This window comes from Erinaceus europaeus, chromosome 12 (genome assembly GCF_950295315.1).
Source record: "Erinaceus europaeus chromosome 12, mEriEur2.1, whole genome shotgun sequence".
Classification (NCBI taxonomy): Eukaryota; Metazoa; Chordata; class Mammalia; order Eulipotyphla; family Erinaceidae; genus Erinaceus; species Erinaceus europaeus.
The window spans coordinates 73710408-73737672 of NC_080173.1; the positions used below are offsets into that span (position 1 = coordinate 73710408).

The following is a 27265-nucleotide window of genomic DNA, read 5'->3' on the forward strand; positions in this document are numbered from 1 at the left end:
TTACTTTATTTTTAATGAGAGGAGACAGAAAGACCATATAGTGATAAAAAATAATACATATATGTGAATAACCAATATGTTTTAAGTAAGGAGAAAATGTTAAATAATATGGTTCCAATTGCTCATAAGAAATTATGTTTAGGGAGTCGGGCGGTAGCACAGCGGGTTAAGTGCATGTGGCAGAAAGCGCAGGGACCGGCATGAGGATCCCGGGTTCGAGCCCCCGACCCCCCACCTGCAGGGGAGTTGCTTCACAGGTGGTGAAGTAGGCCTGCAGGTGTCTGTCTTTCTCTCCCCCTCTCCGTCTTCCCCTCCTCTCTGCATTTCTCTCTGTCTTATCCAACAAGGATGACATCAATAAAAAACAAGGGCAACAAAAGGGAATAAATAAATAAATAATGATAAAATTTAAAAAAAAGAAAATATGTTTATAAAAAAAAAAAGGAAATTATATTTAGGGAGACAGGAAAAAGCTCATGCAGTAGAACTCATAGTTTACCATGTCAATAACCCAGGTTTGAGACCCTAGCCATCATATGGGAGCACCTTGCAAAGGGGAAGCTCCCCAAAGGGTTTAGCAGTACTATGGATTTTTTTTTTGTGTGTGTATATCTATCTCTCTCACCTTCTATCTGGAAAAAAGAAAAAAGAATCCATTGTGTAAGCATAAGAAGGTGTGAAGCCCAAGTAAATACCTGGTGGCCAAAAGCCAAAATAAACCATCTTCTATTAAAATTTCATATTTTTTGTTATTGTTGTCTTTAGAATTGTATTATTTGGGCTGGTAGCAGCACACCCAGTTGAGTGCACATGTTACAGTGTGCAAAGACCCAGGTTCAAGCTCTTGGGACCTCCCCCACCTGCAGGGGGAAAGCTTCATAAGTGGCGAAGCAGTATTTCAGGTGTCTCTCTGTCTCCTTCTCTTTCTCCCCTTCTCTATAGGTTTGTCTCTGTATTAAATAAAGATTTTTTTTTAAGATTTATTATTTTTATGATTACTTAATGAATAGAGACAGACAAACTGAGAGTGAAGATATATATATATATATATATATATATAGAGAGAGAGAGAGAGAGAGAGAGAGAGAGAGGGAGAGGGAGAGGGGAGGGGGGGAGAGAGAGCAGCAACATTGCTTCACCACTCATGGAGCTTTCCCCTGAAGGTGGGAAGCAGGCACTTGAACTCTGGTCCTTGGGCACTATAATGTGCACGCTTACCAGATGTGCCATCACCTGTGCCCTATATTGTGTGATTATTTACGTAAAATTTGTTTCATGGTTAGTTTAATTGTATTTACTCATATTAACTGTTTATAAAAGCTGACATAATATATACCTATTTTATTTATTTATTTGCTACCAGAGTTATTACTGTGATTCAGTGTCTGATTAATCCATCTCTCCTGGCAGCTGTTTCTCCTTTTTAAAAAATATTTATTTATTTATTTATTCCCTTTTGTTGCTCTTTTTTGTTGTTGTTGTACTTATTATTGTTACTGACGTCGTCATTGTTGGATAGGACAGAGAGAAATGGAGAAAGGAGGGGAAGACAGAGGGGGAGAAAAAGACACCTGCAGACCTGCTTCACCGCTTATAAAGTGACTCCCCTGCAGGTGGGGTGCTGGGGGCTTGAACTGGGATCCTTAGGCCAGTCCTTGCACTTTGCACCATCTGCGCTTAACCCGTTGCGCTAATACCCAACTCCCTGTTTGTTTCTCCTTTCTTTTTCTTTTTCTAGATATGGTAGAGAGAAATTGAAAGGAGAGGGAGAGATAGAGAGGGAGTCAGAGTCGTGCAGGAGAGAAAAGATAGAGAGGGAGTCAGGCAGTGGTACATCTGGTGAAACACACTTATTACCATGTGGAGGGACCCAGGTTCAAGTCTCAGCTCCCTACCTGCAGAGGGTGGCACTTCACAATTATCGAGGCAAGTCTGCAATTGTTTCTCTTTCTCTCTCCCTCTCTATCTCTCCTCCCCTCTCAATTTATCTTTGCCCTAGCCAATAAAAAAGACAAAAAGGGGGGGATAATGGCTGTCAGGAGTGATGAATTTGTAGAGCTGGCACTAAGCCCCAGAGATAACCCTGGTGGCCAGAAAAAGAGAGAGAGAGAGAGAGAAACATTTTCAGACCTGCTTCACAACTTGTGAAGCTTCACCCCTGCAGGTGGAAAGAGAAGGATGGAACTTGGCGGCTCCTTCATGGTAACATATGTGCTCAACCGGGTGCGCTCAGCCCTCATATACATATTTTAAACATTAATGTGTTAATTAGATGTTTAACATTTTTATAACCTTTCAAATATTTTGTTATAATATTAATATATATATATATATATATATTTTTTGCCTCCAGGGCTATTGCTGGGGCTCGGTGCCTGAATCACAAATCCACTGCTCCTGGAGGCTATTTTCCCTCCCTTTTGTTACCCTGGTTGTTTTATCGTTGTTGTAGTTATTATTGTTTTCATTGCTGTCACTGCTGTTGGATAGGGCACAGAGAAATGGAGAGAGATGGGGAAGACAGAGAGGGGGAGAGAAAGATAGACACCTGCAAACCTGCTTCATTGCCTGTGAAGCTACTACTCTGCAGGTGGAGAGCCAGGGGCTTGAACCGGGATCCTTATGCCGGCCCTCGCGCTTTGTGCTACGTGAGCTTATCCCGCTGAGCTACTGCCCAACTCCTGTTATAGCATATATTTTAACACAGGTCCCATTATAGATTTTTTTTTTATATATAACAGATCAACTTACGACAAAAGGATAATGGTCTTTCTTCTAAAACTCCACCTCCACTTCTAACCCAGAATTGTAAGTAAAGGATACTTTTTCTGATATCACAAGTATTTGCAGTTAACAATGTTACAAAATCTTTTACATCAGTTCTAAAATTTTCAGTCAAGCAGATCATCTGTAGGTAGCTGGCAACATTTAGCTGCAAAAGAGTAAGAGAGATGTTCAACTGCAGTTAACAGAAAGACACAAGTATATTATCTTATACACAAGTATAAAACTGAGACCAATTTTATTGAAGTCCCTATGGTCTTATTGAGAATGAAGTAGCTCTAAAAGCAAAACATGCTATTAAAAGTGCACACACACACACACACACACACACACACACACACACACACACACACACACTCAATCTGTCTTTTACCAGAGCACTGATCAGCTCTGGTTTTTGGTGGTGTGGGGATTTGAACCTGGGACTTCAGACCCTCAGGCATGAGAGTCTCTTTGCATAACTACCATGTTATTTTCCCCCATCCTGGATGTATGTATCTTTCACTAACTGTATTCAGTCTAAAATAGCAAAGAAGGCTAGGAAGACAGCATAATAGTTATACAAAAAGACTTCCATGTTTAATGTTCTGAAGCCCTAGGTTCCACTCCCAGAACTACCAAGATGTTTCCTTCCATCCTTCCCTTTTTTTCTTTCTTTCTCCTCCTTCTTCCTCTTTCTCCCCTTCATTTTTTTTTTTTTTTTTTTTTAACCAGAGCACTGCTCAGCTCTGGTTTACTGTAGTGCAGGAAACTGAACCTAGACTTTGGGGCATTAGGCATAAGAGTCCCTTTGCATGATAATTATGCTATCTCCAACCTGAACACTACAGGCAATTTTATGAAATGTTGAGAAAATACTCTCAAATTAAATAATGGTACAGGGGGGGTGCTGAACCTGCTTGAGTACACATTACCATTACCTGGGTTCAAGCCTCCACTCCCCACAAGCAGGGGGACACTTCACAAGTGGTGAAGCGAGTCTGCAGTTTCTTTCTCTCTCTCTCTCTCCTTCCTCAAAATTCTCTGTCCTATCAAATAAAAATAACAATAATAATAAAATAAGAGAAAAAAAGATAAGGATCAAGAAAAAATGGCCACCAAGAGAGGTGGATTCCCAGTGCAAACCCCATCAATAATTCTGGTGGCAATAAAAATAATACAATAGAGGTCCAGGAAGTGATGCACCCAACTGAACACACATCACAACACACAAGGACCAGGGTTTGAGCCCCTACTCTCAGCCTGCAGGGGGATATGCTTCTCTACTTCTCTATTTCCCTCTCCCCTCTCAATTTCTCTCTGTCCCATGAAAGAAAAATAGAAAGAGGAAAAAAAAAAGAGAATAAAAGGCCGCCAAGAGTGGCAGGTTCCTAGTGCTGACCTTGAGAACCAGCAGATAACCGTAGTGTCAATGAAAATAATAATAAATATTAAAAAACAATAATGGAGGCCAGGTGGTGGTGCACCTGATTAAGTGCTCACATTATAGTGTGTAAAGCCCCAGGTTCAAGCCTCTGATCCCCACCTGCAAGGGGAAAGATTCATGAGTGTGAAGCAGGGTTGCACGTGTCTCTGTCTTTCTCCTTTCTGTCACCCCCTACCCTCTCAAATTCTCTCTGTCTCTATCAAATAATAAATAAAAATATTGTGCGAAGCACAAGGACCGAAGGATCCCAGTTCTAGCCCCTGGCTACACACCTGCAGGGTCGTTGCTTCACAGGCGGTGAAGCAGGTCTGTATGTGTCTGTCTTTCTCTCCTCTCTGTCTTCCCCTCCTCTCTCCATTTTCTCTCTGTCCTATCCAACAACAACAATAATAACTACAACAATAAAACAAGGGTAACAAAAGGGAAAATAAATAAAAATAATTAAATAAGTAAAAATATTTATAAATAATAATAATAATACAGTTTGATGCAACATTTTACATCCACTGTAACTGTAAGTATGGATACAATAATAACATGAAAATTATAATTTTTTAAAACCAGATTTAGTTAGGGAGTCGGACAGTAGCTCAGTGGGTTAAGCGCACGTGGCGCAAAGCGCAAGGACCGGCATAAGGATCCCGGTTCAAGCTCCCGGCTGGCTCCCTACCTGCAGGGGAGTCACTTCACATGCGGTGAAGCAGGTCTGCAGGTGTCTATCTTTCTCTCCCCTCTCTCTCTGTCTTCCCCTCCTCTCTCCATTTCTCTCTGTCCTATCCAACAATAACTACAACAAGGGCAACAAAAAGGAATAAATAAATAAATAAATAATAAAATAAAATGATGTTTAAAAAAACAGATTTAGTTAACTGTATCAATGAATGTATAAAAGCAAAATGTGTATGTAAAGAAGAAAAAGAAAAAACACCTTGAGGGGACTGGGTGGTGGTGCACGTAGTACAAAGTGTAAGGACCAGCCCCCAGGGCCCCACATGCAGGAGTGGGGCGGGGTTAGCTTCACAAGTAGTGAAGCAAGTCTGCAGGTGTCTATCTTTCTCCCTCTCTGTCTTCCCTCCCCTCTCAATTTCTCTGTCCTATCCAAAAAAAATCGAGAGGGAAAAAAAAAAGCCACAGGAGCCACTGGAGCAGTAGATTTGTAGTGTAGGTACCGAGCCACAGCAATAACTCTGGAGGCAAAAAAAATATTTAAAAAAAAAAGAAAGAAAGAAAGAAAAGAAAAATCATTTTGCTTGTCATGGGTAAAGTAACTAAGTAAATTTTTAATTTACTCAAAAAATGTTAGCATATCCCTTAGGAACCACACTTTAAGATTAAAATTAAATATGGTAAATCATCTTTTATATAGTTGTGATATCTATTTTAATCATCAAACTTCAAAACTTACCAGTGAAGGAGTATTGAAATTAATTTCTTCAAAGCAGCCATCAAACATCAAACTGAATGTTGGATCTATAAGAAAGACATTTTTTAAAACACAAAAATCATTAAATAACCTTTCCAGTTATATTTTTTTCTGCGAAAAAAAAATGCTCCATTTTATCACTAAAAAAATAATAAAACTGTATATTGCACCAAAGTAAAAGACAAGGGTGGGTGGAGGAAGAGTACAGGTCCTGGAAAAGGATGACAGAGGACCTAGCGGGGGTTGTACTGTTATGTGGAAAACTGAGAAATGTTATGCATGTACAAACTATTGTATTTACTGTCGAATGTTAAACATTAATCCCCCAATAAAGGAAGAAAAAGTAAATAAATAAAAATAAAACTGTTAAAATAATAATAATAATAAATAAAATAAAATAAAACTGTTGGGGGCGGGTGGTGTGGTGCACCTGGTTGAGCGCATGTATTACAATGCGCAAGGACCTGGGTTCGAGCTGCTGGTTCCCACCTGCAGGGGGAAAGCTTTAGGAGTGGTGAAGCAGGGCTGCAGGTGTCTCTCTGTCTCTCTTCCTCTCTACCACCCCCCACCCTCTTGATTTCTGGCTGTCTCTATCCAATAAATAAAGATAATAATAAATTTAAATTTTTTAAAAATAAATAAATAAAATAAAACTGTTGGGTGTGGTCAGGATAGAGTGTTCTCACCTCAGTTAAAATATGTGACAATCCATAAGAGGATATATTATAGGAACTAAGGAAGGTTGGGGGTCCACAAAAAAATTAATCAGTAAAGGAGGTTTGATGATATAACTATAAATGAGAGGAAGAGGCAAAGATCTGTCATTTTCCCTACAAAAACCCCTCCACTGACTTATCCTTAGACCTCCCTATCTGCATTCTAGGGCACTGCTGCTTTCCTAAGTATCTAATACCCATTTCTAGCACACTGATTCAAAGTAAAGTTATTGCTATTGCAAAATATATATTAATTGAATAATTCTCTATTTTTAATTTTTTTTAGATAGAGGCAGAGACAGAGGGAAAGAGACGATAGCAGCAAAACTTCTGACAGGGTAGTGGGGATGAGGCCCAAACTGTATCGTGCACATAGCAATGCAGCATACAATTCAAAAGAGCCACTCTGCCGACTCTAGTGCTGTAATTATCAAGGCTGCAAATCAACTATCACTCTGAAACTTTTCCATAAAGTGCCAAAGATCCACCTGACTCTTATGCATGTATATCACCGAACCACTTGGCCTTTTATTTTTCTATGGGAGAGTAAAGCATCATCCCACATCCACCAAGTTCCAATTGTTTTCTTCTTTACTCTCACGATACCAAGGGTCAAACCAAGAATATCATGCATGTAAGGCAAGCTCTGCCACTCAGACAACCTTTTGGTCCCTAATTCTTTTTAAAATTTTAATTTACAGGGAGTCGGGCGGTGGCGCAGTGGGCTAAGCGCATGTGGCGCAAAGCGCAAGGACTGGCGTAAGGATCCCAGTTTGAGCCCCAACTCCCTACCTGCAGGGGAGTCACTTCACAGGCGGTGAAGCAGGTCTGCAGGTGTCTATCTTTCTCTCCCCCTCTGTCTTCCCCTCCTCTCTCCATTTCTCTCTGTCCTATCCAACAAGATGACATCAATAATAATAACTACAACAACAATAAAAACAAGGACAACGAAAAGGAAATAAATAAATAAATAAATAAATTTTTAATTTATGTGGCAGGGGAGATAGCATAGTGGTTATGCAAAGAGATTCTCATGCCAGAGGCTCCAGAATCCCATATTCAGTCCCTTGCACAACCATAAGCTTCAGCTGAACAGTGCTCTGGTAAAAATAAGAAAATAAATTAAATCATAAAATTTTAATTTATGCAACAATAGAGAAAGGATAGAAGGCCTTACACATGAGTGGTGTCCTTGGTCCAACACTTACATTCTTTATACTTGGTGGGGGGGGTGAGGAGAGAAAGATACCAAAGGACAATTCAACCATCAACAGAGTTCTTTTGGTGTTGTTCACAGTGCTCCCACGTTTTTAGGGATTAAACCCAGGGTCTCATGCATGGTAAGTTCTGTGCTGTACCCAATGAATTCTCCAAGTACCAAAGAATTCTTTAGTATAAAGATTATCTATGAGCTTCCTAATCTGGGAGTCAAAAATTACTATTTACTTGAAGATCATTTTAAACAAAGGCTAACATTCCCAAAGCTTTTGTGTGTGTATGGGGGGGGTGTTGGGGGGAGGGCCACTAAGACATGAACCTAGGACATCAAGCCTGTGTGATACCATCAAGTGGTCTCTCCTATGAAATTTTCTGTATTTTTTTTTTCTAGTAGAGAGTGGGATAGAGACATTTCATCATCCTACTATCCATGGAGCTCATTCATCCTGTGAACCCATGTGGTTTCAGGGTTCAAACCAGGACCTTATTCACAGCAGTGCATACGTTATCATGTGTATCTCTAGGTACCTCCCAAAACAGTTCTTTAATGTTGCATCAGGATAAAAACCTTAAGCCTCAAGGCCAGGCAGTGGTGCACGTAGTCAAGTACACTCAACACAGTGCTAAAGGACCTGGTTTCAAGCCCCTGGTCCCCACCTGTAGGGGGCAATCTTCACGAGTGGTGAAATAGAGCTGCAGGTGTCTCTTTTTCTCTCCCTCTACTCCTACCCTCTCAATTTCTGGCTGTCTCTATCCAATACAGATTAAAATAAATTTTTTTAATTATTTTAAAAATAAGTTAATTAAATAAATAAAATAAAACCTTAAGCCTTATGAGATATTGTGCTCTACTTCTGAGCCAAACCCCTGGATTTTTTTTTTTTAATTCCCTCTTCTTGCCCTTGTTGTTTTATTGTTGTAGTTATTATTGTTATTGATGTCATTGTTGTTGGATAGTGTCAAGCTAGCTTCGCGGGCAGGAGCGAGAGAGAGAGAGAGAGAGAGAGAGAGAGAGAGGGAAAGAGAGACGACCGGGGACTCATGGCTGAGTGGTACGCATTTCAGTCTGAGTGGTACGCATTTCAGTCTTTATTCATGTGGAACGCAGCGCAATCTAAGCTATCTCTAATCACAATCTTGTCCTTCTATATCCTGAGGCAAAAGAGTCAGGTCCAAAGAGAATGTATGTAGGATAGGGGGTGGGGAGAAGGAAAAAGCGTGCAAAATAGTGAGGATTAAACTGGAGGCAGGGCGGTGCTTAGTTAACAGTGGTTATGTAAATAGAATACAGTGTTAAGCAGGGGGGATTAAACCAATGAAACAGAAGGGGTCTTAGAAGCAGAATTTAGAAGCATACCAACAGGATAGGACAGAGAGAAATGGAGAGAGGAGGGTAAGACAGAGATGGGGAGAGAAAGACAGACACCGCAACGCTACAGGTGGGGAGCCGGGGGCTCAAACCCAGGATCCTTATGCCGGTCCTTGTACTTTGCACCACCTGCGCTTAACCTGCTGCACTACCGCCCAACTACCGTTAAAATTATTTCTCTTTCATGTGGTATCAGGGATCAAGTCCATGCATGTACGGAAAGTGTTCTATCACTGAACCACATTCTCAGCATCTCCCAAAACTTTTTAGCCAAAAGAAATTAATTGTTGGGTGGCGGAGATAGCACAAAGTATCACAAAAAACTTTCATGCTTGAGGCTCTGAAGTCCCAGGTTCAATCTCCTGAGCAATGCTCTGGCAAGGAAACAATAATCAGCTGGCAAATCATTGTCACCTACCACTTGTAGTAAGGATAACAGGCCTTTTAGTTGTTGCCATGAATGTTTTGATTGCATTCAAAAACCCGGCATCTTCTTCGAAAATTACATCAACCTAAGAATCATTTTATTAGAATATTAGTGTACTATAGCAACTATTTATCTATATCGGCTAAACTATATGTCTGCTACAGATAACATTTATGAAAAATATGAACTCAGTCAATAATGAAAATTTACAATATCAAGCCAAAGAAATGCAGTCACTTGTAGCTGGATAAGTATGGGTCAGAATAATTTCTATTGAGTACATTCACTGAACAGTAATTGGCAACATTGAATTGTATTAATGTGCTTGTATTATCCTAAGGTTGACAGTTTCGTTTGTTTTAATTTCAACTAAATACAAGTCTTCCTTACCTTTCCTAATATTTTACATTAAAAATATACAGTAATCTGGGAGTCGGGCTGTAGCGCAGCGGGTTAAGCGCAGGTGGCGCTAAGCACAAGGACCTGCATAAGGATCCTGGTTCAAGCCCTGGCTCCCCACCTGCAGGGGTGTCGCTTCACAAGCAGTGAAACAGGTCTGCAGGTGTCTATCTTTCTCTCCCTCTCTCTGTCTTCCCGCCCCCCTCTCCATTTCTCTCTGTCCTATCCAACAACGACAACAATAACTACAACAATAAAACAACAAGGGCAACAAAAGGGAATAAATAAAAATAAATTTTAAAAAAAGATATATATATATATATATATATATATAGTAATCTTTAATAAGGTTTTATCATATGATGCCACAAATGTACACAATAAATTTTACCTCCTCAAAAAGAATGAGAGATGTTGCATTTTTCCTGTTGATTTCTTCAGCTCCAAATTCTTTGACATTTGAATTAGCTATGTTTGTAGATTTAGTATGGATAATTTGCTTCTGTTCCAAAGAATTTTTTATCCCTGCATAAATAAAATACATTGCAGGTGAGGGTACACAGCATAATGGTTAAGCAAAGAGACTATCATGCTGAAGGCTCCAAAATCCCAGGTTCAATCCCCCGTAACACCACAAGCCAGAGCTGAGCAGTGCTCTGCTATCTCTCTCTCTTAAATAAAAAATATAAAATGTTAAAAAAAAAGTAATAGGAATTCATGAAATGTGTTCATATTTTTAAGTATCAGAATCATTAATAACCAAAAACATCAATTTATTTTTATCAATTTAGAATCTTACCTTTATTACTTTCCAGAAGTTCTCCTATTTCATTATTTCTCATTTTGGAAGACAATTTAAAATAATTTGCCAAAGTTTTAGGTGGAAGTGCTCGTTTTGGTCCATTAGTTTTGGGTGATGGTGGAGCAAGTTTCCTTGGTGATGACACAACTTTCTTAGGGGAATTTAACTTTTCTGTCAAAAACAAATTACATTTGAAGATACATGTTCCATGCTAATTCAGAAATAATCTGGGGCCCATGGGGAGCTGGCAAACCTGATCATTAATGGGGCACTGAATACAGTATTCAAAAACGTTTTGTAGCTCCAGGAGGTGGCTAAAGCACTAGATTCTCAAAAATATTTTGCTGCACCAAAGCAAAGGACTCTGGGGGAGAAGGGGGAAGGGCAGGAGGTTGAAAGGGTGTTGGAATCCTCATGCATGATGACGGAAAAGGACCTAAGTTGGGGGTGAAAGTGGTTTGTAGACACCTGTCATGGAGAGATGACAAACTGTATCCATTTTGCCAGCAACTGTACTATAAAACATTTAGCATGCCCCACAATTCATTTTTAAAAAAGAAAATGCTGGGGTGGCACACCTGGTTGAGTGCCCATATTACAATGTACAAGGACTGGGGTTCAAGTCCCCAGTCCCCACCTTTAGGAGGAAAGCTTTGCAAGTGGTGAAGCTGTGCTGCAGGTGTTTCTCTGTCTCTTTCCCTATTTCCCCCTTCCCTCTCAATTTCTGGCTGTCTCTATCCAAGAAATAAACAAAGATAATAAAAAAAAATTTTAGGAGCCAGGTGGTGGCGCACCTGGTTGAGTGCACATGTTACAATGTGCAAGGACCCCGGTTTGATCCCCTGGTTCCCACCTGCAGGGGGAAAGCTTCACAAGTGGTGAAGCAGTGCTGCAGGTGTCTCTCTGTCTCTCTCCTTCCCTATCATCCCCTTCCCTCTCAATTTCTACCTGTATCTACCCAATAAATAAAGATAATAAAAAAAATTTTTTTTAACTATTAAAAAAAATTTTTAAGAAAATATTAGGGGCTGGGTAGTAGAGCACCTGGTTGAGTGCACATGTTACAATGCACAAGAACCTAGGTTCAAGCCCCTAGCCCTCACCTGCAGAGGGAAAGCTTTGCAAGTGGTGAAGCAGTGTTGCAGGTGTCTCTCTGGCTCTCTCCCTCTCTCTCTCTCCCTCTCCTCTTGATTTCTGGCTGTCTGTATCCAGTGAATAAAGGTAATAAAATTTTTTTAAATAAATATAAAAAAGAAAATGTTTTCCATCCCAGGTGGATCACTTTCTAACAAAGTCCCAAAACCTTGATATAGACCAGGTTCTGTGAGAGAGAGCATATGTTCACACGTATCCATAAACTAGTGCAAAATAGATACCTGGAAGCAGAAGTACACTAGAGTTTGCAGTGAATACGCCACACACACACTTCATCTCCACTATTCCAACCTTTGGGTCCATGATTGCTCAACAATTTGTTTGGCTTTGTATGTTAACTCTCTTTTCAGCCACCAAGTTCCAGATGCCATCAGGATGCCAGCCAGGTTTCCCTGGACTGAAGACCCCACCAATGTGTCCTGGAGCTCCGCTTCCTCAGAGACCCACCCTACTAGGGAAAGAGAGAGGCAGACTGGGAGTATGGACCAACCAGTCAACGCCCATGTTCAGTGGGGAAGCAATTACAGAAGCCAGACCTTCCACCTTCTGCATCCCACAATGACCCCGGGTCCATGCTCCCAGAGGGATAGAGAATGGGAAAGCTATCAGGGGAGGGGATGTGATATGGAGATTGGGTGGTGGGAATTGTGTAGAGTTGTACCCCTCCTACCCTATGGCTTTGTTAATTTATCCTTTCTTAAATAAAAAATAAATTTAAAAAAATGCTTTGCCTGGTTAGTGGGAAAAAATAAATTCTAGACTAAATGCTATATGGTCTTACCTAACATAGATTAAAAGATCCAGAAGATCAAATTGTTTCTGTATAATTGAACTTTATCCCAAAATAAAGTTCAAGAATAGGTATAGGAATATAGAAATACCCAGCACCCAGGGCCAGGTGTTGGCACAGCTGGTTGAGAGCACATGTTATACCACACAAGGACCCAGGTTTGAGCGCCAGGTCTCCACCTGCAGAGGGAAATCTTCACAAGTGGTGAAGCAGTGCTGCAAGTGTCTCTCTGTCTCTTTCCCTCTTTATCACCCCCTTCCCTCTCAATTTCTGACTGTCTCTATCCAACAAGTAAATAAAGATTAAAAAATTAAAACAAAAAAAGAAATACCCAGCACCCAACTGGATACATAACTGTACAAACTGTAACATCCAAAATTGCAGGCAACCAATAAGACAAGAAAATGCAATACATAATAAGAAAAAAAGCAGGGCCAGGTGGTTAACCACACATGTTACAATGCACTAGGACCCAGGTTCAAGCCACCAATCCCCACATGCAAGGGGGATGCTTCATAAGTGGTGAAGCAGGTCTGCAGGTGTTTCTCTGTCTCTGTATTTTCTTCCTTTTCTTTCTCAATTTCTGGCTGTTTTTGTCCAATGACTAAAGGTAATAAAAGGTAAAATAAATTAGGGCTGGGTGGTAGTGCATCAGGTTAAGTGCGCATAGTACAAAGTGCAAGGACGGGGGTAAGGATCCCGATTCAAGCCCCCAGCTCCCACCTTCAAGGGGGTTGCTTCACAAGTGGTGAATCAGGTCTGCAGGTGTCTTATCTCTCCCTCTCTATCTTCCCTCCCTTCTCAATTTCTCTCTGATGAGCAATCAGTTAACACCAACTAAAAAAACAAGAGATATAACTGACAAAAACATTAAAACATTTATAACTTGAGCTGGGGAGATATCATAAAGGTTGTGCAGAAAAAGACTTTCATAGCTGAGGCAGCAGAAGGAGCAAGTTCAATCCCTAGCACCACCACAAACCAGAACTGAACAGTATTCTGGTAAAATAAATGGATAATAAATATAAATAAGGTGTGGGAGACAGAATGATCGTTATGCAAAAAAATGTCATTCCTGAGAATCCAAAGTCTCATATTCAATACCCCACACCACTGTAATTCAAAGCTGAGCAGTGCTCTGGTAAAAAGAAGAAAGAGAGAGAGAGAAAGAAAGAAAAAGAGAGAAAAAGAGATTTAGTTATAACTTAAGGAAAACAATTTACTTACTTGGTGACTTTCCTAAGTTGTAATTATTAAGAATACATGGTTTTTGTGAATTTACACCTTGCTTATCTACTTGATGGGACTGAGTAGCTTCCTTCAGTTGAGATAGGATTTGTCTACCACTGCGCTGAGAAGAAGCATTCACTTCAAATATCTAAAAAAAGAAAGAAAGGGAGAGAGAGAGAAGGCAGAATGGCTTATATTTATCTGAATTTAAGGGTAATTATTACATTGGCATTCTCCCAGCTAGTTATTACTAACCTTAAAACCAAGTTCCTGAGCACAAGCATATACTGCTGCGGTTTTTCCCACTCCTGTTGGCCCTGTTATAAGAACAGTATTGCAAAGACGAGTCTCTTCCTCATCATCTGAACTGCATTTAAAATCTCTGTCATCCAACAGATCTGGAAAATTATTTAGATGCATATAAAATGATAATTGCTTCAGCAGTAATTCCTTCTCATAAAACCAAATTGTCAAACCCCACAAATTTCTTGTAAATAAATGCTAATAAATGAATTTACAAAAACTAGAACATAAATCAAAAACTTGATAAAAATTCTTGTAGTGGGACGCAAGTGATAAAGTAGAATGGGAATAGCCAGACCGCGTGCCTGAAGCCTCAGAGGTACCAGGCTCAGTCCCTAACATTAGCATATGCTAGAGCTGAGCAGTGCTCTATATTCATTCTCTCTCCCCATTTCTCATGAAATTTAATTAATTTTTTATTTAAAAAAATTACTGCAGTCAGGAGATGGCTCAGAATAGAGCAAAGAACTTGCACAACTGAGGCTCCAAGATTGTCACCCAGAATACATGTGCTAGAGCAGTGTTCTGGCTCTATTTTTCTCTTATGAAATAAATATTTAAAAATTTTTAAGGTTGGGAGCTGGGTGGTGGCGCAGCGGGTTATGTGCACATGGCACAAAGCCCAAGGAGCGGAGCGGCTTAAGGAACCCAATTCGAGTCCCCAGCTTCCAACTTGCAGGGGGGGTCACTTCATAAGCAGTGAAGCAGGTCTGCAGGTGTCTGTCTTTCTCTCCCCCTCTCTGTCTTCTCCTCCTCTCTCCACTTCTATCTGTCCTATCCAGCAACAACAGCAATAATAACAACAACAATGATAAACAGCAAGGGCAACAAAAGGGAAAAAAATAAAAATAAAAATAAAAAAGTGTTAAAAAAATTTAAGCTGGGAGTCAGGCTACGCACAGCAGGTTAAGCGCATGTGGCGCAAAGCACAAGGACCGTAGTAAGGATCTCGGTTCAAGGTCATGGCTCTCCACCTGCAGGGGAGCCACTTCACAGGTGGGGAAACAGGTTTGCAGGTGTCTATCTTTCTCTCCCCCTCTCTGTCTTCCCCTCCTCCATTTTTCTCTGTCCTATCCAACAATGATAACATCAATAACAATAATAACTACAACAATAAAACAACAAGGGCAACAAAAGGGAATAAATAAATATTTTTTTAAAAAATGTAAGCTACTCTAACTCAAAAATGTTTAGTGAAATGGGGAAAAAAAAAGGCTTAAAATACCTTCCTGTTTCTCTTCTTTTTTTCCCTGTATATTCTGTCTTTCTTCCAATTCAGCTCTTCTTTTCCAGTCTTTCAACCAACTGCCATTAAAAAAATGTATGTTTATAAAAATAATTCACAGGATACATATTATCTCTTAGACTATCTATTGAAATTATTATTGTGGTAAGTTAGTTTTAACAATAAGTACTCCAGAGATCAAGTAAATTGTAAACTATTTTTATATGGGTATAAATATATTTAAGTGAAGTTATTTTTGCCAAATACACAAGACTGTACAGTGCAATGATAGTCACTGTGATACTATTTACATCAGATTCCAAAAGGAAGAACCTAAAATGACATCAGTAAGGGAAAAGATATATCACAGTACACTAACATAAAAAAACAGTGCATAGCAGTTATAAAGAAGTGATTAAGGGGACTGGGCAGTGGCACACTGGGTTGAGCACATATAATCGCAAGGAGCTGGGCAAGGATCCCAGTTTGAGCCCCCAGTTCCCCACCTACGGGGGGTCACTTCACAAGTGGTGAAACAGACTGCAGGGGTCTTTCTCTCCCCCTCTATATCATCCCCTCCCCTCTCAATTTTTCTTTGTCCTATCCAGTAAAATGAAAAAAATGGCCCCAGGAGCAGTGGGCTCATAGTGCTAGCACCAAGCCCCAGAAATAACCCTGGAAGCAAAATTAAATTAAGTTAAATTAAAAAAAAAAAAAAAAAAAACAAGAAGTGAGGTATACTATGTGATATGAACAATACTTAATCTACACTGTAAAGCATAATTAGGAAGATTCACTTGTAGGCAAGAGCTCTATTGTCTGTGTTTAAATTCTAGTTCTACGACTTTCTAGCTGGATGACCTTACCAAATAACTCAAACTCTCTACGTCTCTCATTCCTCATCTCTGAAATGAGGAAAACAATATTTACTACATAGGTTGAAAAGATTAAGTAATTGAAAAAAATGAATAATCAAGTACTCTGGTCTGGGAGGTGTCACAGTGGACAAAACATTGGCCTCTCAAACATGAGGTCCTGAGTTCAATCCCCAGCAGCACATGTACCAGAGTGATGTCTGGTTCTTTCTCTCTCTCCATCTATCTTTCTCATTGATAAATAAAATCTTAAGAAAGAAAGAAAGAAAGAAAGAAAGAAAGAAAGAAAGAAAGAAAGAAAGAAAGAATCAAGTATTTAGAATAGTCTCAAGTACTAAGTATTATTATTGGCCACAATTCATGAAATCCTTTAGGCCAGACAAGTTTTAGAATTCAGGGGTTTTTTTGTTTGTTTGTTCAGAATTTTTTAAATATTGAAAAGGTGATTTGAATGGTCTGGGACGTGGAGCAGTAGACAAAACATTGGATTTTCTTTTTTTATTATTATCTTTATTTATTGGATAGAAACAGCCAGAAATTGCGAGGGAAGGAGGAGATAGACACCTGCAACCCTGCTTCACCACTTGCAAAGCTTTCCCTCTGCAAGTGAGGGTCAGTGGCTCGCAGCCGGGTCCTTTTGCACTGTAACATGTCGCTCAAAAAGGTGTGCCACCACCCAGCCCCAGCAATGGATTTTCAACCATGAGGTCCTGAGTTTAATCCCCAACAGCACATGGACCAGAGTGATATCTGGTTCTTTCTCTCTGCCTGTCTTTCTCATGAATAAATAAATAAATTCTTTAAAATAAATAAATAGGGAGTCGGGCAGTAGCACAGCGGGTTAAGCGCTCGTGGCGGAAAGTGCAAGGACCAGTCTAAGGATCCCAGTTCGAGCCCCTGCCTCCCCACCTGCAGGGGAGTAGCTTCACAGGCAGTGAAGCAGGTCTGCAGGTGTCTGTCTTTCTCTCCCCCTCTCTGTCTTCCCCTCCATTTTTCTCTGTCCTATCCAAAAACGATATCAATAACAACAACAATAATAACTACAGCAGTAAAAAACAACAAGGGCAACAAAATAAAATAAATTTTAAAAAAATTAAAAGTAAATAAATAAAAGAAAATGTGATTTGGTTTTTCACTTTATTTTGCTTTGTATTATATTTTCCTGAAAATTACTTTGGTAAATACACCACATAATGTTCCTAATGGAGTCAGTGTTTATACAATGATATTTAAGGTTCCTACTTTAAAAAATGAAATAAAGGGGGCTGGGTGGTGGCACACCTGGTTGAAAGCACATGTTACAGTGAACAAGGGCCCAAGTTCAAGCCCCTGGGCCCCACCTGTAAGGGCAAAGCTTCACAAGTGGTGAAGCAGGGCTGCAGGTGTCTCTCTGTATCTTTCCCTCCCTCTCTCCCCCTTCAACTTGATTTCTAGCTGTCTCTACCAAATAAATAAAAATAATTAAAATTTAAAAAATTAAATAGAAGGGACTGAGTGGCAGCACATGTGATTGAACACATGTTACAGTGCACAAGGACCCAGATTCAAGCCCCTGTTCCCTACTTGCTGGGGGAAAGCTTCACGAATGGCGAAGCAGTGCTGCAGGTGTCTCTGTCTTTCTCACTCTCTATTTCCCCTTTCCTCTTGATTTCTGGCTGTCTCTTTCAAATAAATATAGATAATTTTAAAGGATATATGAAATAGAGGTTAGAGATGGTGAGACTTTCAGTTTTGTTTTGTTTTGTTTCTTTTACCAGTGCACTGCTCAACTCCAGCTTACGGTAGTGCAGGGGATTGGAACCTGGGACTTTGGAGCCTCAGGCTTGAGAGTCTCTTTGCATAGCCATTATGCTATCTACCACCACCACCCCCACCTCCCACCCATTACCCCGCCCGGGGATGATAGCATAATGATCATGGAAAAAACTTCCATGCCTAAGATTCCCAAGTCCTAGGTTGAATCCCAAACACTACCATTAACCAGAGCTGAGTACTGTTCTAATTTAAAAAAAAAAAATAGGTTAAAAAAATAACTAAAAATAAGGGCCAAGTGGTGACACAAATGTTACAATACAATGTGTAAGGGCCTGGTTTATACCCATGGTCCCAAGCTGTAGGGAGAAGCTTCCCAAGCAGTGAAGCAGTACTTCAAGTCTCTCTACCTCTCTCCAGCTCTGTTTCCTCTCCCCTCTTGATTTCTCTCTGATTCTATCCAATAAATAAGAAAAAATTTTAAAGTAAAAGTAAATAAAGTAAAAAATGAAATACTAAAAAATTAAGTGGGAACAATAATGACCAAAGCCAACTAACTAGGTAATAAAGTTAATAAACTTTCTTTTTTTTTTTTTTAATGTGGGAACTGTAGACAAAGGATTACAAATGTGAATTAGTGGTAATATGACCCAATTTGTTAGGAAAAAAAGAACTACTATATACATACAACTTTTTATGGAAAGCTATCCAAAGTAGTATAAAGATGTGTAATTATTATTTACAATTCCTTTTTAATGATTTACTGTTGTTTATAATTATAATTTATAGATGTTATACAAATAAATAAAAATAGCTTTCATAAAACATCCCTCAATTTCTTTATAAATTCACCAACCTATGTAACTTTTTTATAGCAATCTCATTGCCTATGAGTTCACTGGAGTCTTGAGGTTGATATTTTTCTGTCCAAAGCATGTCTTCAGTTCCAGAATCTAAAGCAAAATATATGCAGATATTAAAGTATTTGTTCCTTCACATAGCACAAATCCCTAGACATTTAAATTACTGTTTCATGTAACAATATCTGTGCAAATATTTACAAAAATGCCCCAAAAAAGTTTTGAAATTTAACATTACATTTAACAGCAAAATATTTCCCCTTAAAACTAAGCACTTTGAAGTCTCAAAATAGCATTTTAAAAGAACACATTGAGAAGTTCAATATGGTGGTCCAGGAGGCAACACAGTGGATAAAGCATTGAACTCTTGCGCATGAGGTCCTGAGTTCAATCCCTGGCAGCGCATGTACCAGAGTGATGTCTGATTCTTTCTCTCTCCTCCCTTTCTCATAAATAAATAAATAAATAAATAAATAATATTTTTAAATATTTTATTTATTCAAAAATTTTAATATGGGGCTGGGTTGTGGTGCACCAGGGAATCATACATCCTTTAATGCAGAAAGACCTGGGTTCAAGCCCTCACTCCCAATTGCACAGGGAAGCTTCACAAGTGGTGGAGCAGTGCTGTTAGTGTCTCTCTTTCTCTCTAGCTTAAAAAAAAATTTATCTATTGTTGGACAGAGAAAGAAAAATTGTGAGGGGGTTTGGGGGAGATAGGGAGAGAGACAGAGACTCCTGGACCCCTATTTCACCACTCGTGAAGCTTTCACTCTGCAGGTAGGAACCAGGGTTTGAACCTGGGTCCTTGAGCATTGTAATGTGTGTGCTTAACCTGGTGCACCATTCCATGGTCCCTCTCACTACCTCTTTATCTCCCCTTTCTCTCTGGATATTGGTGTCTCTATGGCCCCCCCCAATTTTTTTTTTTTTTATTTTAAAAAGCTAGAGCTGAGCAGTGTTCAATAAAATGAAAGGGAAAAAATGTCCTGTTAATATGGGTAACTGGAAAGAGATGATATATTTCACCTGAAAAATATTATAAACACCGGGCTAAGCACACATAGTAAGAAGTGCAAGGACCTGCGTAAGAATCCTGGTTCGAGCACCTGGATCTCTACCTTCGGGGGGGGGGGTTGTCTCACAAGTAGTGAAGCAGGTCTGCAGATGTCTATCTCTCTTTATCCTCCCCTCAATTTTCGTCCTATCAAAAAATAAATAAATAAAAAAGGCTGCAGGAGCAGTGGATTCATAGTGCTGGCATAGTGTTGACACCTGTCAACGCCCATGTTCAGCCGGGAAGCAATTACAGAAGCCTGACCTTCCACCTTCTGCATCTCACAATGACCTTGGGATATCAGGGGAGGGGATGGGATACAGAGATCTGGTGGTGGGAATTGTATGGAATTGTACCCCTCTTATCCTATGGTTTTGTCAATGTTCCCTTTTCATAAAAAAAAAAAAGTTTTTTTTTGATTTAAAAAAATGACAGGAGGAGTAGGGCTGGGTGGTGGTGTACCTGCTCATATTACAGTGTGCAAGGACCTTGGTTCAAGCTTCACAAGTGGTCTGTCTTTCTCTCCCTATCTCTCCTCTCCCTTTGTTCTATCAGATAAAATAAATAAATAAAAATTTTTAAAAGAGAGTTAAAAAAAAAATAATAATAGGAAGGACTAGGTGACAGCTCACCTAATCAGAAGGCATTTAACCATAATCAATGGACCCAATCTTGAGTCCCAAGTACTATACAGGAACATCATGTGTCAAAACAGGGAGAAGGTTCATAAATGGGAGTAATTCTGTGGTATCTCTGCCTCTCGTTCTTCCTGTCTCTTGATAACTGAAATTGAAAGGAGGGATAAAGTTCACTGGGAATATTTGGAATCATTCACGTATGAGTCTGCTGCATCAAAATAAGTAAAAGGAGACTTGTGGGAGTTGGGCGGTAGTGCAGCGGGTTAAGTGCACATGGCACAAAGCGCAAGGACTGGCTTAAGGATCCCGGTTCGAGCCCCCAGCTCCCCACCTGCAAGGGAGTCACTTCACAGGTGGTGAAGGAGGTCTGCAGGTGTCTTTCTCTCCCCCTCTGTTTTCCCCTCCTCTCTCCATTTCTAATAATAAATAAATTTTTTTTTTTTTTAAATAGGAGACTTGTAAATATGTCAAACCATAATCTATGCTACATAAATCAATGAAATTAGGGGCCAAGTCATGGTGCACCTGGTTAAGAAAACATATTATAGGGAGTCAGGCTGTAGCACAGCGGGTTAAGCGCAGGTGGTGCAAAGCACAAGGACCAGTATAAGGATCACGGTTCAAGCCCTGGCTCCCCACCTGCAGGGGAGTCACTTCACAAGTGGTGAAGCAGGTCTGCAGGTGTCTCTTTCTCTCCCCCTCTCTGTCTTCCCCTCCTCTCTCCATTTCTCTCTGTCCTATCCAACAACAATGACAACAATAATAACTACAACAATAAAACAACAAGGGCAACAAAAGGGAATAAATAAAATAAATACTAAAAAAAAAAAAAAAAACATATTATAGTGGCATGGACCCAGATTCAAGTCCCTGGTCCTGAAGGGAGAAAGCTTCATAAGTGGTGAAGCAAGGCTGCAGGTGTCTCTCTGTCTCTCTCCCTCTCTATCTCCCCTTCCCTCTCGATTTCTGGCTGTCTCTATCCAATAAGTAAATAAAGGTAATTTAAAAAAAAAAAAAGTTTTTTTTTTCCTAAGAAGTAGATAGTGAGTAAAGCATTGGACCCTAAAGCATGAGGTCCTATGTAGAATCCCTGACATCACATAAACCAGCATAATGCTCTCTTTCAATTTCTCTCATAAAATAAATAGGGTGGGCAAGATAGAATAATGGTTATGCAAAGAGACTCTCACACCTGAGGATCCAAGGTGTCAGGTTCAATCCCCACACCACCATAGGCCAGAGCTGAGTAGTTATCTGGTAAAATCATCATCATCATCGTCTAGGACCAGAGAAAAAATATGATTTACCAGAAACAGTAGATATTTCTGATGTAAATTCATTGTCTTCTATTATCAGAATATCACAATCGTCTCCTGCTTCAGACTCTGCTATGCATGTTCTACTCAAAGGAGTCTTTTTCTTCCTGGATGTTTTAGAAAGCAGACCTTTGGAAGAACCTAGCTTTGTCCCATTGGAATTCTTTCTTTTGTCAATTTCTTCTTTTTTCACACTTATATCTTTTGGACTTTCTGAATCATTTGGTTTCTTTCTTTTTGATTTATGACATTCCATTTCCACTCGCTTTCTTTTGGTTTCTTTCTGATTGACATCAGACTTTAGCCGTGAAATTTCTATTTGGAGAATTACAGAAAAGCATGTGCTTACTTAACCAACAAGACAAATTTGAATACCCATTATTCATAACAATAATTCAAAATACCTATTAACTCTTACTACTTTAAAATGAAAAGGCAAGAATCAAATGTGGTATATTAGAAGCATAGTGGATAATCTGTTCAAACTGCTTTTTGTGTACAAACTATGTAAGTTCAAATGAGCTCATCTAGGTTTTATTCAAATGAATTAATAATATTCTAATCAAAGCTTCTTTGTGTTGAGGTATCTGGAAACCGGCACAAGCTCACATTGATCACACTAAGTTACTTTACTTCAGTGAAACAATTTTCCCTGCCACCCATAGCAATATTCTCTCTGATGACCATCTTCAAGACTCAGTGGTGGGGCCAGGTGGTGGCATACCTGATTAAGCGCACACGTTACAGTGTGCAAGGACCCAGGTTCAAGACCCTGGTACCTGCCTATAGGAGGGAAATTTCATGATTGGTGAAGCAGGTCTGAAGGTGTATCTCTGTCTCTTCCTCTCTATCTCCCCTGCCCCTCTAAATTTCTCACTGTTTCTATCCAATAATAAATATATTTTTTTAAAAAAAGAGTCAATGGCAAAATCTTAAGTGTTTTCAAAACTGGAAGTGTTAATGTAGACGATAACAATTACCACTAACCTTGTTTATGATGACACTCAGCAAGTACCTGGTGCTCGGTTTGTTTTTTTAGAAGTAAAGGAAAATAGTTCCTTAAAGAAAATTCAGGATTTGATGACTGAATTTCCTCTAGCAGAAGATTCCTTACTTCTTCAGTTAAATCTCTTCTTCTCCCATTACGCTGCAGTAAAGAATAAAATGTTCAGTAATGGACCCATATCATCAATTAATATTTTCACAATGCAACGAACTACTGTCTATCCATAAAGTCAATGTCAATGTAGAGTTAATTAAAGGAGATCCTTTAAAAAATTATACATTGGGGGGCCAGGTAAGTGCACATAGTAGGAAGTGCAAGGACCCAGGCAAGGATCCCAGTTTGAGCCCCCAGCTCCCCAGCTGCAGGGGAGTCATTTCACAAGCGGTGAAGAAGGTCTGCAGGCATCTATCTTTTTCTCTCCCTACCTTCCTCTCCCCTCTCAATTTCTCTCTGTCCTGATTCCTAGTGCAGGCTCCGAGTCCCAGCAATAACTGTGGTGGCCCAAAAAAAAAGTTGTTTTTTTTTTTTTACTTGTTTTACAAGAACGTTATCATGAGGGGCTAGGAGGGAGATAAAAAAAAAAGTGCTATCACTAAATACAATCTTGAGACCAATATTACAAAATAAAATAGATAGCAAAGCTGCATTTGCACAGATTTTGAAATGCATAGTTTATATTTCTTGTTCTCAACTAGTTGTACTTTACACACTAATTAGCATATAAAGCTGACTTACAAAGTATCTAAACATGCTACATAATCTAAGATTCTTTTGGTCTTGTTATCATTAATTTTATTTATTTATTTTATTTATTTTTAATTTATTTATTTTCTCTTTTGTTGCCCTTGTTGTTTTATTGTTGTAGCTATTATTGCTGTTATTGATGTCATCATTGTTGGATAGGACAGAGAGAAATGGAGAGGAGGGGAAGACAAGAGAGGGGGAGAGAAAGACAGACAGCTGCAGACCTGCTTCACCGCCTGTGAAGCGACTCCCCTGCAGGTTGGGAACTGGGGGCTCGAACTGGTATCCTTATGCCAGTCCTTGCGCTTGGTGCCACCTGTGCTTAACCCGCTGCACTACTACCTGACTCCTATTATCAATAATTCTTTTTTTTTAATAAATAATTTATTTCTTTATTGGGGAATTAATGCTTTACATTCAACAGTAAATACAATAGTTTGTACATGCATAACATTCCCCAGATTCCCATTTAACAATACAACCCCCACTATGTCATTCATCATCTTTCATGGACCTGTATTCTCCCCACCCACCCACCCACCCCAGAGTCTTTTACTTTGGTGTAATATACTCCAATTCCATTTCAGGTTCGACTTGTGTTTTCTTTTCTAATCTTGTTTTTCAACTTCGGCCTGAGAGTGAGATCATCCCATATTCATCCTTCTGTTTCTGACTTATTTCACTCAACATGATTTTTTCAAGGTCCATCCAAGATCGGCTGAAAACGGTGAAGTCACCATTTTTTACAGCTGAGTAGTATTCCATTGTGTATATAGACCACAACTTGCTCAGCCACTCATCTGTTGTTGGACACCTGGGTTGCTTCCAGGTTTTGGCTATTACAAATTGTGCTGCCAAGAACATATGTGTACACAGATCTTTTTGGATGGGTGTGTTGGGTTCCTTAGGATATATCCCCAGGAGAGGAATTGCAGGGTCATAGGGTAGGTCCATTTCTAGCCTTCTGAGAGTTCTCCAGACTGTTCTCCACAGAGGCTGGACCAATTTACATTCCCACCAGCAGTGCAGGAGGGTTCCTTTGACCCCACACCCTCTCCTCAATAATTCTTAACATGTTTCTTAGGGGCCAGACAGTGAGGCACCAAGTAAAGCACGCACATTACCATGTATGAGGGTCTATCTACAGGAGGAAAGCTTCACTAGTCATGGAGCAGTGCTTCAGGCGTTCTTCTCTCTCACTCTATTTATTTATTTATTATTTATTTATTATTTTATATATACAGAAAGAAATTGACAGGGATGGGAACGGGGCTTTAAAACAAGAGACACCTGCAGCACTGCTTTACCACTTAAGCAGCTTTCCCAATACAGGTGGGGACAAAGGGCTTAAACCCAGATCCTTGAATGGGGTAACAAGTATTTTATGGGGTGCATCACCATCTAGTCCCTGTCCCCCTCTCTTCCCTTTCAGTTCTCTGTTTCAGTAAGATGAAAAAAAGGAAAAGGGCCACCAAGAAAGGGTGCAGAAAATCTGAAATTTTTTTCAAATTCAAATAAATTTTTAAAGTTTTTTTTTTTTTTTAATTCTAGGAGTATTGAAAAGAACTCTGTAGGGGCAGACCTGGTTAGGCACACACTTTACCATAAACAAGAAACTGGGTTCAAGACCCCCCACCCCTAACTGCAGGGGGGAAATTCACAAGTAGTGAAGCAGTGCTGCAGGTCTCTCTCCTTCTCTCTGCCTTTCACTAGTCTCTCAATTTCTCTCTGTCCTATCAAATAAAAAAAAGAAAAGAAAAGAACATGGCCATTAGGAGTAGTGGATTTGTTATCCTAACACTGAACCCTGGAAAAAATTCTAGTGGCAAATAAAAAATAAGCAACAAAAATAAATAAATAAATAAGGTATATAGAACAGCATGGGAGGTTGTACAGTGTGGCTTTATAAAGCACTGGGCCAAGTATGAATGAGGTTCTGAGTTCTTTTTTTTATTATTTATATTTATTTATTTATTTTCCTTTTTGTTGCCCTTGTTTTTTATTATTGTTGTAGTTATTGTTGTTGTTATTGATGATGTTGTTGGATAGGACAGAGAGAAATGGAGAGAGGAGGAGAAGACAGAGGGAGCAGAGAAAGACAGACACCTGCAGACCTGCTTCACTGCCTGTGAAGTGACTCCCCTGCAGGTGGGGAGCCGGGGCCGAACCGGGTTCCTTAGTGGGTCCATGCACTTAGCGCCACCTGCGCTTAACCCATTGTACTATCGTCCCACTCCCGAGGTCCTGAGTTCTATCCCTGGCATCACATGTGCGAGACTGATGCTCTGGTTCTCTCACTCTCACAAATAAATAAACCTTAAAAAATATAAAAAAAGGGGGTGCTGGGTGGTGGCACACCTGGTTGAGCGCACATATTACAGTGCACAAGGACGCTGGTTCGAGCCCCCAGCCCCTAACTGCAGGGGGAAAGCTTTGCGAGTGGTGAAGCAGTGCTGCAGGAATCTCTCTGCTTCTCTCCCTATCTCCCCTCCTCCTCACAATTTCTAGCTGCCTCTTTCCAATAAATAAATAAAGATAATAAATTTTTTTTTAAAAAAACAGGGAGTCGGGCGGTAGCGCAGGAGGCATAAGGATCCCGGTCGGAGCTCCCGGCTCCCCACTTGCAGGGGAGTCGCTTCACAAGCAGTGAAGCAGGTCTGCAGGTGTCTGTCTTTCTCTCCCCCTCTCTGTCATCCCCTCCTCTCTCCATTTCTGTCTGTTCTATCCAACAATGATGACATCAATAACAACAACAAAAATAACTACAACAATAAAACAACAAGGGCAACAAAAGGGAAAATAGATAATTTAAAACAAAAATTTTTTAAATATATATATATAAAGGGAGTTGGGTGAGTAGGGCAGTAGCGCAGCGAGTTAAGTGCAGGTGACACAAAGCACAAGGACCGATCTAAGTACCCTGGTTCGAGCCCCCAGCTCCCCATCTGCAGGGGAGTCGCTTCACAGGCGGTAAAGCAGGTCTGCAGGTGTCTATCTATCCCCCTCTCTGTCTTCCTCTACTCTCTCCATTTCTATCTATCCTATCCAATAACAACAACATCAATAACAACAATAATTACCACACCAATAAAACAAGGGCAACAAAAGGGAATGAATGAATAAATAAATAAACATTTTTTAAAAAGGGAGAGTTGGGCGGTTGCGCAGCAAGTTAAGCGCAGGAGTAGCAAAGCGTAAGGACCAGCATAAGGATACCAATTTAAGCCCGGCTCCCCATCTGCAGGGGAGTCGCTTCACAAGTGGTGAAGCAGGTCTACAGGTGTCTATCTTTCTCTCCCCCTCTCTATCTTCCCCTCCTCTCTCCATTTCTCTCTGTCCTATCTAACAATGATGACATCAGTAACAACAACAATAATAACTACAACAATAAAACAAGGGCAACAAAAGGGAAAATAAATATTAAAAAAAATAAATATATATATAAAAAAGGGAGTTGGGGGAGTCGGGCGGTAGCGCAGTGAGTCGCTTCACAGGTAGTGCAGCAGGTCTGCAGGTGTCTGTCTTTCCTACTCTCTGTCTTCCTCTCCTCTCTCCATTTCCCTCTGTCTTATCCAACAACAATGAGATCAATAACTACAACAATAAAACAACAAGGGTAACATACGGGAATAAATAAATATTTAAGAATAATTTTAAATAAAAAAATAAAGATAAAAAAATAAAAACCAACAATAATAGCTACAACAATAAAAAACAAGGACAACAAAAAAGGGAATAAATAAATATAAT

The 27265-nt window shown here is 39.8% G+C and overlaps 1 protein-coding gene across 1 annotated transcript in view; it reads right to left on the minus strand.

Annotated features, from left to right (window-relative positions):
- ATAD5 (ATPase family AAA domain containing 5) overlaps positions 1-27265 on the minus strand; it is a 71470-nt gene that overhangs the window by 6865 nt on the left and 37340 nt on the right. Inside the window, exons 9-19 of the mRNA XM_060203986.1 lie at positions 22753-22912; positions 21757-22080; positions 18751-18847; positions 15268-15347; positions 13995-14137; positions 13737-13887; positions 10562-10735; positions 10154-10287; positions 9355-9448; positions 5616-5680; positions 2752-2932 (exon numbers count right to left, since the gene is read on the minus strand). Coding sequence (XP_060059969.1) covers positions 2752-2932; positions 5616-5680; positions 9355-9448; positions 10154-10287; positions 10562-10735; positions 13737-13887; positions 13995-14137; positions 15268-15347; positions 18751-18847; positions 21757-22080; positions 22753-22912 — 1603 coding nt within the window. The remainder of the gene's footprint in view (positions 1-2751; positions 2933-5615; positions 5681-9354; positions 9449-10153; positions 10288-10561; positions 10736-13736; positions 13888-13994; positions 14138-15267; positions 15348-18750; positions 18848-21756; positions 22081-22752; positions 22913-27265) is intronic.